Source organism: Labrus mixtus, chromosome 3 (assembly GCF_963584025.1).
Source record: "Labrus mixtus chromosome 3, fLabMix1.1, whole genome shotgun sequence".
Taxonomy (NCBI): domain Eukaryota; kingdom Metazoa; phylum Chordata; class Actinopteri; order Labriformes; family Labridae; genus Labrus; species Labrus mixtus.
In genome coordinates this window covers 13,421,502-13,435,133 of record NC_083614.1, presented here as the reverse complement: position 1 = coordinate 13,435,133, position 13,632 = coordinate 13,421,502, and the positions used below count along the sequence as shown (strand labels likewise).

The 13,632-nt window shown below is 40.8% G+C and overlaps 1 protein-coding gene across 1 annotated transcript; it reads left to right on the top strand.

Moving 5' to 3' along the window:
• The first annotated feature begins 1,783 nt into the window (after positions 1 to 1,783).
• Positions 1,784 to 9,324, top strand: LOC132959131 (flavin-containing monooxygenase 5-like). Its single transcript, XM_061032125.1, has 9 exons — positions 1,784 to 2,393; positions 3,222 to 3,410; positions 4,286 to 4,451; positions 4,551 to 4,693; positions 4,793 to 4,986; positions 6,373 to 6,508; positions 6,641 to 6,860; positions 7,414 to 7,486; positions 8,553 to 9,324. Exons 1-9 carry the CDS (start codon positions 2,265 to 2,267, stop codon positions 8,944 to 8,946), a joined length of 1,644 nt encoding a protein of 547 aa, XP_060888108.1. The 5' UTR covers positions 1,784 to 2,264; the 3' UTR covers positions 8,947 to 9,324.
• Positions 9,325 to 13,632: the final 4,308 nt, after the last annotated feature.

Genomic DNA, 13,632 nt, shown 5'->3' with positions numbered 1-13,632 from the left:
CCAAAAAAAGGTTGTAACTAGGATTATAAAAGGCTTACAAAAGATATATTCACTGAATATGTCACGGATCTCGTGTGGCTGAAGTATTTATTGCATAGTACATATATGATCTATGTTAAAATAAAGTACATATATCAGTTAATTTCGGATATTTTGACTGTTATTCTAGAAACGGGAATTTTGGTAGTTATGTCTGGCGTTGTGCACAGAGGGAACATAATTAGGGTTGTAAAAAATGTATATCTACCCACTATATCAAATATTTACTAAAGCCGAATGGGTTTTGTAAAATAATCTAGACTATATATATTGTAAAAAAGTGGTCAAATCAAACCTGTTTTAAAAGATAGTATTAATCTGTCAGGATTATTTTGTTAAATAAAATCATATAAATCACACAAACTGTACAGTATTGTCTTTATGTATTGTTACATGTTATCGTTTATAATGTTGCTAATATGCATCGATCTGTTCCAATCGCTTTATTACATTTGGTTGTAATGAAAGACATCCATAAAAATGGAACAGAAATCATTATTTATTGCATAGGAGCTTAGTTTGATGTCTAGGGTCTGATGTAACCCGTTTTAAGAGCCACGAACCGAACGTCCACTTCCTTCCGGTTCGTTGTTGATAGCGTCCATAGCAACAGTAGAAAACGTAACATTCCAACGTTTTTTCTGGCGAGACCTGAAAGACTGAATAAACGATATCATTCACAATGGATTGTGGGATGGGTAGTTCCTTGACTCCGGACGAAAATGATGTACACAGTCTTGAACCTATACCTTTGTTTCCGTTTTTAACGCCGTTTTGGTGCCGAATTGAATGTACTAAGTCACGAGTGTTGGGGTAGCTTGTTGTCTTGATTCCAGGTGCCAAAAATCAATGGAGGATTTGAATGGGAAAATTTAATTCCGGAACCAGAGCCGCCGAAAAAAGAGCCGCGAACCGAACGTCCACTTTCTTCCGGTTCGTTGTTAATAGCGTCCATAGCAACCACCATAGCAACAGTAGAAAACGTTTCTCTAGCGAGACCTGAAAGAATCTTCGTAGAAACGAACAAACTAAAGATCATAAACATAAACCAAACGAAGATTATGAAGATACAATGTACATTTGTCGCCAGAAAGGTTATCAAAACGACACTTAAGCCTCAAACTATCTTAAAATATTGCATTTTCCACCGAAAATAGAAGGGATGTCCGCCATGTTTTTTTTTCTCCAGGTGAAAACTGGGCAGTCACGTGACCTGAGGTATGCCTATACAAAAGAATAGACAAAAGGAAACGTAGACATGTCACAATTTTAGATCCCTTATTGTGAAACTACTACGTTTTGCGCTGCGGACCAACGTATGTATTACACATTTTGACATGAGACTGGGTTGGTGAAAAGTAAGTTTCAACTTCAAACTGATATGGATGAAGGGGATTTTCAAGGTCTTGCGCTCGAATCGGATGTTGCAATATAGCGACGAGCCAACAGGCAGGTCTTGTGCCTCGGCTGCTGCGGCTGCCAAATCTTGTATATCAGGTCAGAGCTCCAGCTACTGCAAACATCACAGGTGAGAAATGACTTAATGTAAACACTAATATTGTAGTTAAGTAGATGTTTAAAATGTATCAGTAATATTTTTTGTTTTTAAGGTTCATTTGGGGGCTTTCTGTGCCTCTATTTAGAGACAGGACAGTAGATAGAGTCAGAAACCAGTGAGAGAGAGTGGGGGATAAGCCACAGGTTGGATTTGAGCCCAGATCATTGGGCATGCACCCTGTACATGGGGTGCATGCACTAACCACTAGGCTACTGGCACCCAATGTGCCAGTAATGTTTGGCTGAGTATTTATTTTCAGGACTTAATAATAATATTATTATTTTCAGGACAAAAATATTGCAATACATGCTATTTTTGGCTTTAAAGCAATGGATACAAATGTTCAACTATTTTTCCATTTATGTGCTACACACGTATCCACATCTCCTTGGTGTCTCTATCAGTGCACCACACAGAACAGACAGGTCATGAAGAAAACTCAATAAAAGAATACTGAAGAGAAACGCACAACCTCCCCTCACTGTGCTCTTATTGGGGCATTAAATCTGCTTGATCAGCAGGCTAGACGCAAAGTTAACGTGGTTATCTTGATTGACTCACTCAAGATACAAAGAAAGACAATCATTCATTCATTCCACATGAAACATTAACCACGACATCATAGCTTCACTCCAGCTGCAGCCAGTCGTCATTCCAGTCCAACACGATGCAGAAGGTGGCAGTGATCGGTGCAGGGGTTTCTGGTCTGACCAGCATTAAGGCCTGTTTGGATGAAGGCCTGGAGCCTACCTGCTTTGAGAGCAGCCATGACATCGGAGGTCTTTGGAGGTTTAAGGTGAGGCATTACATTTAAAAAAAAAACATCTCTAATTTTTTATATCATTTGTTTTATTTTGTTCAATGCAGAGGAATACTTTCTTTTCATTTTGGCCTTTACAAAGAACAAAAAGGTGCAGGAGGAAGAAAAACTTGTAAACTAATTGTTAAGGAAAATATTCAGTTCAACACAAAATCTGTTAAAGTTTAAAGTATTGTTGGATTTTGACCTTGTAGTGTTTCTTTCTGTTTGTTTTAGTGTTTGTTGGCTCACTCGAGGGAGCTCGTCTCAACTTATTAGTAGCACCACCTGTTGTTTGATCACATCTATAGGTATCTGCCTCTGTCTCCATCTATACCTACTCTGTGAAACAGACATCAGTAGCACTGATGACAGTCAAGGACTTTCATCAAGGACAACATTTGCTGCTGTTGTTATTCACCTTTTTTGCACTGTATCACCTATACTGGTCTCCAATGCATACTGTAGTTGATCGCATGCTGGTCGTTAATATGACGTGTGGACAACAATGATTAACTGCTGTGCAATGCAACACCATATCAGGTGCTCACATACTGTAAGGTTACACTGTAAGAGACCTTGAGAAGAATGTCTTCACTCAGGAAAAAAACAAAACTATTTGGTCAGGACATACATATCCCTACTTTGGATGCTACCATTCACTGATTGACTTAATAAATGAACATGCTGTAAACTGTGCACCAGAAACATTATAATTATTTAACCTTGTACTTTAAAAGTCCTTGCTTGTGAAATGAGTCGTTGTCGTTCAGACTGCATCTGACGGACCAAGTGATAATATAAATGTCTTTTTTTGTCCATCAGGAGAAGCCAGAGCCTGGACGAGCAAACATCTACCAGTCGGTGGTTATCAACAGCTCCAAAGAGATGATAGCCTTCAGTGACCTCCCTCCTCCAGCTGAGCTCCCCAACAACATGCACCACTCTGAGGTGTTGCTCTATCTGCGGCTCTACGCACAGACCTTCAATCTGCTGCAGCACATACATTTCCAAGTTAGTCACCTTTTAGTTTGCTTTTAAAGGCAGCATTAAGCTCAAGATCATTGTGTTTGTATGGATTCTAGTATTTTAGACTGTATCAGAACCACAGGGCTAAGTCAAAGATGGTGGACAGATAGTCATCCAGATCTGCCCTAGTGGGGAAAACAGAGGAGATTGTTTTATGGAAGTGGGAATATTTTCTGGAAAGGGAAGGTGAGAGGTGTCTGATTTCGTATCTTCCAAGTGGTATGGTAAGCTCTCCCAGGCTTGTGATGGTTAAAGGAGCTGAGGGAGATCAAAGAAACTGCCTGAGGGAAGGTTAGATGCCAGAGGGGGATGAGGGGTAAGGAGAAAATTCTAGAAATTGAGGGATTGGGGGGGGGGGGGTAGAGTATGAGGACAGGAGGTACAGTACATGCAATGTCATGACCATAGTCTGACTCAGTGTTAGGATGCACAAGAGATGATACAACCTGGCCCTCTGGAGGGGCCGAAACAGTTTGCTGCACCTTCACAAGTGGGCTGTGCCCTAGCCTACTTTTGTCCCTCAAGAAGGGGGCGGCAGGCTAACATAGGCACACATGGGTAATGGCAATGGTGACAGAGATGATTAGACATGGTTGAGTCATTGGTGAGGGAGCCCTAAAATTTAAAATAACAACTTCACTTCAAGACATATTTGCACAGGCAAAGACTAAAAGTACAGGGAAGGTGATAATCAGGCATACGTGAAAACTATTAGGGCAGTGCAAACAATCACACAGACGGGAAAATTAGTGTTGGCGAAATTTCAGAGAGGGGGGTTAATATAGAGTTGAATAGGGTTATATTATACCTGTTTATGTTGTAAATGTCAAGATGAATAGAGGTTATTTTGTTTGTATCAGATGACGGTGGTCTGTGTGAGGCAGACAGCTGATTTTGCTGCAACCGGCCAGTGGGAGGTGGAGACAGAGAGTAGAGAGGGTCAGAGGGAGATTCATGTCTTTGCTGCAGTCATGGTTTGTACCGGACACTACACCCAGCCTCACCTGCCACTCAAAGACTTCCCAGGTACAGCAATGAACATTTTCATCAATTTGTATTTTCTCTTACAGAAATATTATTCCATAAGACTCCTGTGCATTACCTTTAGTAATCTCTATATTTCAGGTATTGAGAGCTTTGAAGGCAGACATTTCCACAGCTGGGATTACCGCAGTGCTGAGGGTCTGCAGGGGAAAAGAGTGGTGGTGATTGGGATCGGGAACTCTGGAAGTGATATTGCTGTGGATATCAGCAGAGTTGCTGAAAAGGTAGGTTTTTTTGTGGAATGACCACTGCCTTTGAATAAATACATAAACTGAATTAAATGCTGAGCACATGTATGGTGACTCCTATGCGCTGACCTGCAGGTGTACCTCAGCACCAGGAGTGGAGCATGGGTTGTTGGTCGGGTGGGACCAGGTGGATTTCCAGTTGACCTTGGGATGTCTCGCATGGAAATGATCATCTATAATCTCTTCCCCTCGTGGATCAGCAGGATGGTAGAAAAGAAGCTGAATGAAGCATTTTGCCACAAACTATATGGCCTGAAACCAAAACATGGGTAAAGAGATACTTGTACATAAATGTCTTTATTTTACAGTGTGATCCATGTGTCCGATAACTGATTATTTTAAGAGCAAATCTCGGGGGAACAGGGAACAGTTCAGCAGGGAAACAGTCCAGCTATACTCAGGGCCTGATTCACAAAATGATTTCTTTTGTGCATGCTTAATCTGTGCTACTGAGACAACAATACACTCATAAAGGCTTAAGTGCTCCCTAAACTGCACTGCAGAGCAAACACTGCGTCTGTGCATTGGTAATGATTCTGTGTATTTAAATGATCCAATATGCAGTCTTTTGGGGGAAATGTGGCCCCTTTCTATGTAAATCAGCCTCACTGTAAAAAAGCGTCTAATTATATCTCTAAGTATGTTACCCTAAAACTTTCCAGTGATCAGGAAAACATTTCCACCTCTGTATTACTTCAAAATAAATGATCTGTAAATATGACTTTGGCATTACTATGCTTTGATCCAATATGATTTGGGGATAAATCAGTCCAGGGCTGTCAGCGGCTCCACACTTAATCCACATGTGTGGAGAGGTCTGGAGCCGTTACCATGATGACGATACAAGTGGGTTTTTTTTTTCTTTGATTTTACCTTTCCTGCTCTATTCAGTGAAGAAGCTTTGTTTAATCTGGTTAAACACTTTTAACTGGTTAAAAAGTGTAAAAAAAGTTTTCCCCTTCCCTCTTAGCTTATAATTTTTATGTTGATGGAATTAGGGAACAAGAGGGCAGTTTCATGCTGTTTATGAAGGTGCAGATATCTTCTCTCCGCATTCAGTCACAAAATAAGAGCAAACTGCACGGAGCAGGTCAACTTTTTAGAAGTGTTTGCGCCTGAATATCATTAGAGGAGCAGAGAGAGAAATGATGAACAATTTTGGAGCTTTTAGTGAAGCCCCCCCTCAACGTTCTAATGTTGGTAGGCAGTAAATCCATAAGGTCAGTCCTTAAGAGTCTTCGACTATATACATACAAAAAAGAAATACATAGGTAAACCCAGTCTGAGCAATTTTCTCGGTGGCAGGTAGTATTTGAAAGTGAATTAAATGAGTAGTCTGAGAAACATGGTCAACAACAGTGAGCAGAGTGGTGGGGCGACTTGGTCCCACCAGTAAGCTTCTGAGACAATTACACTAAAGGCGAGATGTCACACAGACGTAAATATTCCACCTTGAACTGGCAGTATTAAAGGGGATTGTGTTCGTATGTAAGTCTGAATCGGGGCTGATTGGTCCATTTAAAGGGATTGTTGCTTCTGGCTAGGACTGAGGATGACACAGGTATAACATCTGGAACATCTGTACAAAACTTGACCAATACAGAAATCGTCTGCTCCTATATTTCCCTTAAACAACTTCACTCTCCATATGTCAGTTTCTTTGCACAGATCCCTGTAGTGAATGACGACCTGCCAGCGCGGATCATATCTGGTCGTGTGAAGGTGAAACCAAACGTGAAGGAGTTCAGAGGGTCCAGTGTGGTCTTTGTGGACGGAAGCATCATAGACAAGGTGTTTGTTAGAACAATTCTTAGACTGTGGATCATCACAGGCATCTGGCTTTTAACAAAGGTTGTAAAACATGAAGTTTGCATTCACGAGTTTGATGTATCTCATCTAATCATTTGATGTGTGCATTCACAGGTGGATGTGGTGGTGTTTGCCACAGGGTTCAACTACAGCTTCCCCTTCCTGCCTGCAGCTCTGCAGGTTAAATGTGGTTATAGGTTGCATCTCTACAAACACGTGTTCCCTCCCTCACTGACCCGGCACACACTGGCCGTAGTGGGCTTCGTACACGGCCTCGGGGCCATTGGTCCACTTGCTGAGATGCAGGCTCGCTGGGCCACAAGAGTGTTTAAAGGTGCAGAACAACAGAACCAAACAAGTTTGTGTTTCATGTGTATGCAGTTTTAAAAACATGAATCTTGATGGTTCAAGACATTTTTTTAAATGCAGGTTCTAGTTTCAGTCCCTCTAGTCCTAATAGAGCTGAGGACTTAATATATTCTTCAAGATGTATTTGACATAAAGTTACATAAAAAGTAACTTCTTAGGACAGCTTGCATTCATACATGCTGTAATGGTGACTTGTTAACTTTGTTACTTCACTGGAGTCATTGATAGACTGTATTATGTTTTCTGCAGTGACTCAAGAGTGTCCCAAAACAATCTTTATCTTTATTCTTTTTAAAGCTGCAGGAAAATCAAATACTTAAGTTTTCACAACTCAAAAAAGCCTTCAAAATCCTGGAGTGGAAGTCATATGACAGTCATATTACTGTAAAAACTGAATTTTGGAAGGTTAAGGAAAGTCCCTTTTGTAGGGCTCTTTGGTAGACCCTAAAGTTATGAGGAGGGTCAGGGATAAATTAGTTTTTCTTTTCTTTTGATAAATAGACTTTTTGTAAATGCAGGCTTGATGACCCTCCCCTCAGAAGAGACCATGATGAAGGAAATGCATGAAGAAACAGAGACAATGCATCAGAGGTAGGAAATAAACTGAACTTTGCAGCCATATAAAGTTTGCATGATTGAATTTTTAACTTTTGAGATTACAAAAAAAACAACCCACTCCGCTAGTATAAAAGTGCCCAAGCGGATATAATCCCTCCTGCAAGCTCTGGGTCTACCCTGAAGTCTCCTCCAAGTTGGACGTGCCCAATAAACCTCCACAGGGACACATCCTAATCAGATGCCGATCCACCGCAACTGGCTCCTTTTGATGTGAAGGAGTAGTGCCGCCCTCTGGAGGAAACTCATTCTTTCAGTCTTTACTCAAAGCTCTTGACCATAGGTGATGGTTGGAAGAAAGATTGACCAGTAAATCGGAGGCTCTGCCTTCAGGTTTTAGCTCCGTCTTCACTACTTCGTTCCGGTACAACACACGCATTACTGCCGACACTGCACCAATCTGTCTGTCAATCACACAGACCATCTTACCCTCACTCATGAACAAGACCCCCGAGATTCTTGAACTCCTTCACTTGGGGCAAAGACTCACTCCCCACCCGGAGGTCGCAACCCATTGTTTTCAAGCAGAGAACCATGGCCTCAGACTCAAGGTGCTGACCCTCATCCCAGCAACTTCAAATTTGGCTGCAAACTGCCCCGATACCCGGTGGAGGTCCAAGCCTTATGGAATCAAACTGGAAAACCTCCTCCCCTAGGGAGGCCAGGGGGAGTAGAGTTTGCCGTTTGGGGGCCTCAAAACTTAATCTCTGCTTTTTGCAGATGATGTGGTTTTGTTGACTCCCTCAGGCTGGGACCTCCACCAGGCTTTAGGGTGCCCTGACCCTGAGATTGAAAAACCACAGGATTAGTGACAAGGAGCAATTCCCTCGCACCACCAGGGATTAGCATGCTCCTTTTGATTCTTATACTATATACTTGTATTTTCTTTACAACTGTTATTGACACACACTTTCATTCTCTGCTGACAATGCCATCATTTATACCTCTTAGTTTTTCTGAGTATAAGTGTGATTTAAGACCTAGAAGCTGCTTTCAATGTTATCCAAAAGAAGCTTGTGTGTTTTGGGTTTCCCTCTGTCAGGTTTCTGTGCTCGGAGCATAACCCCCTCCAGGTAGACTACATCCCTTACCTGGACTCTCTGGCAGGGCCTGTGGGGGTCCGACCAAACATCCTGTGGCTCTTCCTCAAGGACCCCAGACTGGCGCTGCAGGTTCTGCTGGGTCCCTGTACTCCTTATCAGTACCGTCTGAGCGGACCAGGTCAGTGGGCTGGAGCCCGTCAGGCCATCCTCACTCAGTGGGAGCGGGTTCTTCAGCCCTTCAAGACCAGAGTGGTACCAGAACCAGAACCCTCTTCATATCAGAGCATCGTCGTGGCTTTCTCAGGTGCAGCCCTGCTGTGCTGTTTCTTTGTCAATAAATGGCCTCTGTCTTCTTTTGTCTGTCCTCCATCTTTCTTCAGGTCTCCTCAGTGACCTGCAAGTGTGATGATAAATGATTGTTGATTATGAACAATAATCAATGATGGAGGCAGCAGTCAATCAGAAATCTGTAACAAATAAAAGGGTGACATCAGGGTCTCTTTGGCATCTTATAAACTGAATATTAAAATGGGAAGGTTTTAAGTGCATTTAGTCGTGATATGAAATGTGACAACAGAAACAACATCTGAAGAGCAGGACATAACAGCATGTTAAGTTGCAGCGGACCTATTTAAACGTGTTCTTTATTTTTATTATACCGTAATATAATCATATGCATCTCTGCTATATGTTCCACTCTAAATAATGAACAAATAATAATAAAACAAAGTCTATCTCAAATGCACAACGAGATGGGTGTCTTGTCAATTATTCAGCTCCCTTGTTTTTTTTAAATTAAAAAATCTGAGCAATGAAATTTTGTTATGAACTGTGTTAATGAATAGAGATAATGGAGGTTATCAATGATTACTTAGATTATGCATTTATGGATGTGTGCAGTGGAATGGAAAATATAATCGTACATGAAAGATATTTTTACATACAGTAAGCCTCATAAATATACCTGTGTGCTGCTGAGGCAGGTGTAATTCAATATATGGTAATCATTTCTTAATACATTAAAAATAAAGACTCACATAAAACAAAGTTACAAAGCGGTTATATTTTGCGCTTCATGTACAGAGAATGCAGTCCTTCATCCTCTGGTTCAGTGCAGCCTTCGGTCCTCCCTGCAGGTTAAATGATGTTATGAATTGCTCCGGTTGAGTCATTATAACCTGACACAGTTTACATACAAATTTATCTCTATTTTCTTGATAAAATGACAGCCAAACCGTGTTGCTCCTACAAGATTCTATCTGATCACTGTATGATGTTTCAAGTTAAAATTTAAAAAAGTTGATACTATCATTAAAATAATAGATTGTCATTATTTGTTTCAGAAAGTATCCCAAGTACCCAAGTATTGAAAATTTTGACATTACTGGAATTCTCTATTTATTGAACACAAACCACTGAAATTACAGCCCCCCACAGGCTCCTCAGAAATATTGTATGTCCCAATTGTGCAGTCCTAATGATGACATGCATTTAAGTGCTGTGGTCGGAAAAAACAACAAACATGGACGCTAGAAGTAAGGTTGTTTTTTCGTGGCTGATGCTTAATCACCAAAAGCAAGTAGCACAGAGCTCCTTTGTGCTTTAGCAGCAGATTGAAGAACATAGAGTCAGCACCAGAAATGTAGTTTGTAACAGTTAAAATTGTGGAATGCACATTTAAGACATACTGTGTTGCTAAGTTACTAGGGGAGCGATGTCACTAGACGGTGCCTTGTTTAATTATTGAACTTAGTTTAAGCGGCACTTCTGCCATTCACTTTCTTTTTGCCTCTCAACTCAACAGTAACATGAGGGTTTGTGTGGACACTATTTCGCTCATGTCTGATAAGATAGTTGTCGTCCAACTGGGCTTTGTAAGTTTGATGTTATTGTAATAAATGACGAGCATTGTGGAAACCCCAGACACATGCGGTTGTTCACTCTCTTTACTGTCTCCAATGCTTTCCAAACACCAACAGGCATGGACCCAAACTGTAACAAGTTGAAGTTTTATTCTGTTTATAAGCTTGAATAATTTGAATTAGTGTTATTGCTAAAAGAAGGATAGTTGGCATACTGTGTGTGTGTGTGTGTGTCCCTGCTCCCTTTATTGACACTATTTTTAAGCTTAATGGGTTTTTTTGCTGCCCTGAAACGTCACGCAAACGTCACAACATGGCAACTCGAGTATCATCGAAATTTTCCAATTTCTTACTCGTAATTACGACTTTAGAGGGCCATTAATGCGCTCATAACCATAGACTGTAAAAATAAGACAGAAGTAAATTTCCCCATTCAAAACAAAATTCTTATATCAAGAGATTAGTGACTGAAACCAAGACAACCAGCGACCCCAATACTCGTGACTATAGTACATTTAATTCGGCGCCAAAACGGCATCGAAAAACGGAGTAAAAGGCAAAGCTACAAGACTGTGTACATGAGTCAAGGGACTACCTATCCCACAATCCCTTGCGAATGATATCGTTTCTAAGTAACTTGAGTCGTTATAGTGTTTATACTGTTAATGAAGGTGTTGTACTATCTTGTAGTTTGTGTTTGTGGTGAATATATAAACTGCATTCACTGGAAATTTACTTCTCATTGGCCAATTCCCCCACACGCAGACACACAGCAAGGGGAGGAGGAGGGGTATTTCTACAAGTACAAATTTGTTTTGCTACAGGCGTCTCGCAAAATGTGTTGCAAAACTCAAGCAGCACAGATTCACACGAGAAAAGTAGTTTGTGCAGTTGTAGCGGCAGATTCGAGAAGTTGTAACCACAGAGTTGTGGTTGTAAAGGATAATAGGCATGAGTAATAAAAAAACATGTGAGTAAATGTTGGATTACAGGTTTGCAGCTGTCATTTTATTTGTCTAAATATCAGTCTACACATTTGTGAATATTTTTTCTGTGACTTCACATTCAGATCACGCATGTGTGACATGAAATTCATTTCACATGTGTGAAACTTCACTTTTTTCCCTTCAAGCTCTCACATCACATTCTACAAGCTCTCCTATTTTGCAACATATCTACCTTCATATAAAGCACCTTCGGGTAACCAAATCTCCGGAGTTTTTCAGGAGATTTCTGTATGTGTGAAAAGGGTTTTAGTGACACAAGGTATTCCTCGTGTTTCTGGAAACACTGGTGTAAATGTCTCTTTGTATTTTAATCACATGTAGTGATGATATCCCTTTGTTAATGTCCTGTATTTATACATGTGTGTTTTTTACAACGATATGGACCTATGGGTCAGCCCCTTGAGTGGTTTAGAAAACCTCAAATAAATATTTTGTTATAAAACAAATACCTTGGAAAGAGAAAAGGGGCGATTTCTGCAGGAAGCAAAGCAAACTTTTAAGAAGCATATTAATTTGACATTAAACTATACGACTGTTTCAAGTTTTGTGGCAGTTCAGGAGGAGGACATGAAATAATCAATAAAATGATTATGAATAGAAATGTGAGTGGGCTTAGACAGGCTGTATAAACGTCATTGAAAGGTTCAAATAGCCTAGCCTATATTTTGCGGCTCCGGACAGATTTATTTATTTGATTTATTTATTTTGGAGCTGCTGGCAAAAATGTCTCTTTTGCCGACCCCTGCAATTACCCAAATAAAGAGTAAATTATCTTATTCCAGACATACTTCTTTTGTAGACGAATCAGGAAAAGAAAGAATTTGATTTCATTTTTTATCAATCAGCAAAGGAGTTAATTTCCCCCCTCTTTCACGTCGCATGACCTGCGATATGACTATTGCGCATGCGCACATCACGATGACGATGAAACAATATATCGTGTAGTGTGGACATTTTGGATGTGGTTGGCTACGGAACTCCACCTGGCCACAACCTCCTCCCCTAATGCTGAAGTTGATGCCGACCAGTAAAGGCGTTTTATCACGCTCTTCCTTCACAAGCCGACATCCTGCGTTTTGGTTATTTTTGCAAGCGCATCCATTTTTTTCCCCCCAATCCTTGGTCACAAGAAAGAACATTTTCAAACACAAATTCATTTTTTATCATTGTTTAATTCAAATACATACTGTTTGCCATATGCCAAGGGTCAAAGTAGTGGGTCATGTCTGGTCTCTGCTCACCGAAGAACTTCTACCCCATATGTCTGTGGGTGACAATGGCCTTGATCCGGATCTCTTTGCTCAAAGCCCTCCTTCTCCATCCTTAAGCTGTTTCCAACTTCATCGCTCTGCCAAACAAAAGAAGTAGACAAATGCTCTGCAACGTTCATACAAAAGGACAAAAGATAATTGTCCTGCAATTATAAGATAAACGCAGAAATATATTTTCTTTTCTTTTTATGCATGAACGGACAATAATTACCACGGAACCACGGAATAGCTTTTCTTTGATTGTCAGCATTTTTAAGACGGTGTTTTTGGGCTCACCATATCTGTTCATTGCATTCTGCGTCACCATATTTCTTCGCAGCTTGGCAGTTGATTGACGACTCTGCTAGTTTTATCACCAGCATCAAAACTTCTTCTCATTTGTTGGTTAACTTGCCCCACTTTTGAGCAGCCTTATTCGGGCCGTCACTGTGCGTCTGCATCATTCAGGCGAACTGTCACTGTTGTGAGTTTGGATTGACCTCCAGTCATGAGGGGTACATTCAGATTGCGGGGATTTGGCGCCACCTGCTGTTGTGGATCTATATTGCTGTTTAAATGTCTAAACCTCAAATGTTACAATTCAATTCAATTCACTTAGCAGACGCTTTTATCCAAAGCGACGTACATCAGAGAGTAAGTACAACACTAATGCATTCATACACTGCCACTGAAGCAGAGGGAGCAATGCAGGGTTAAGTGTCTTGCCCTAGGACATGTTGCCCAGCTGGGGATTGAACCCTTGACCTTTTGGTTGAAAAGCAATGACTCTACCAACTGAGCCACAGCCACCCCAATATAGTACGACCCCTCTTTTCCAGATATATTCATAAGGAAATAAAAGTGTTGTATATTCGGGTCAGTACGGTACAAGTGGAACAGAACCTGTTATTAATAATTTGGTCCTCTCTCTCACCTGTGATATCTTAAAAAAAGATGAGC

Coding starts and splice junctions, on each gene's coding strand:
- LOC132959131 (XM_061032125.1), top strand. CDS start 2,265: ATGCAGAAGGTGGCAGTGATCGGTGCAGGGGTTTCTGGTCTGACCAGC. Junction 4,694..4,792: donor TCAGCAGAGTTGCTGAAAAG/GTAGGTTTTTTT, acceptor GCTGACCTGCAG/GTGTACCTCAGCACCAGGAG. Junction 4,987..6,372: donor GGCCTGAAACCAAAACATGG/GTAAAGAGATAC, acceptor TCCATATGTCAG/TTTCTTTGCACAGATCCCTG.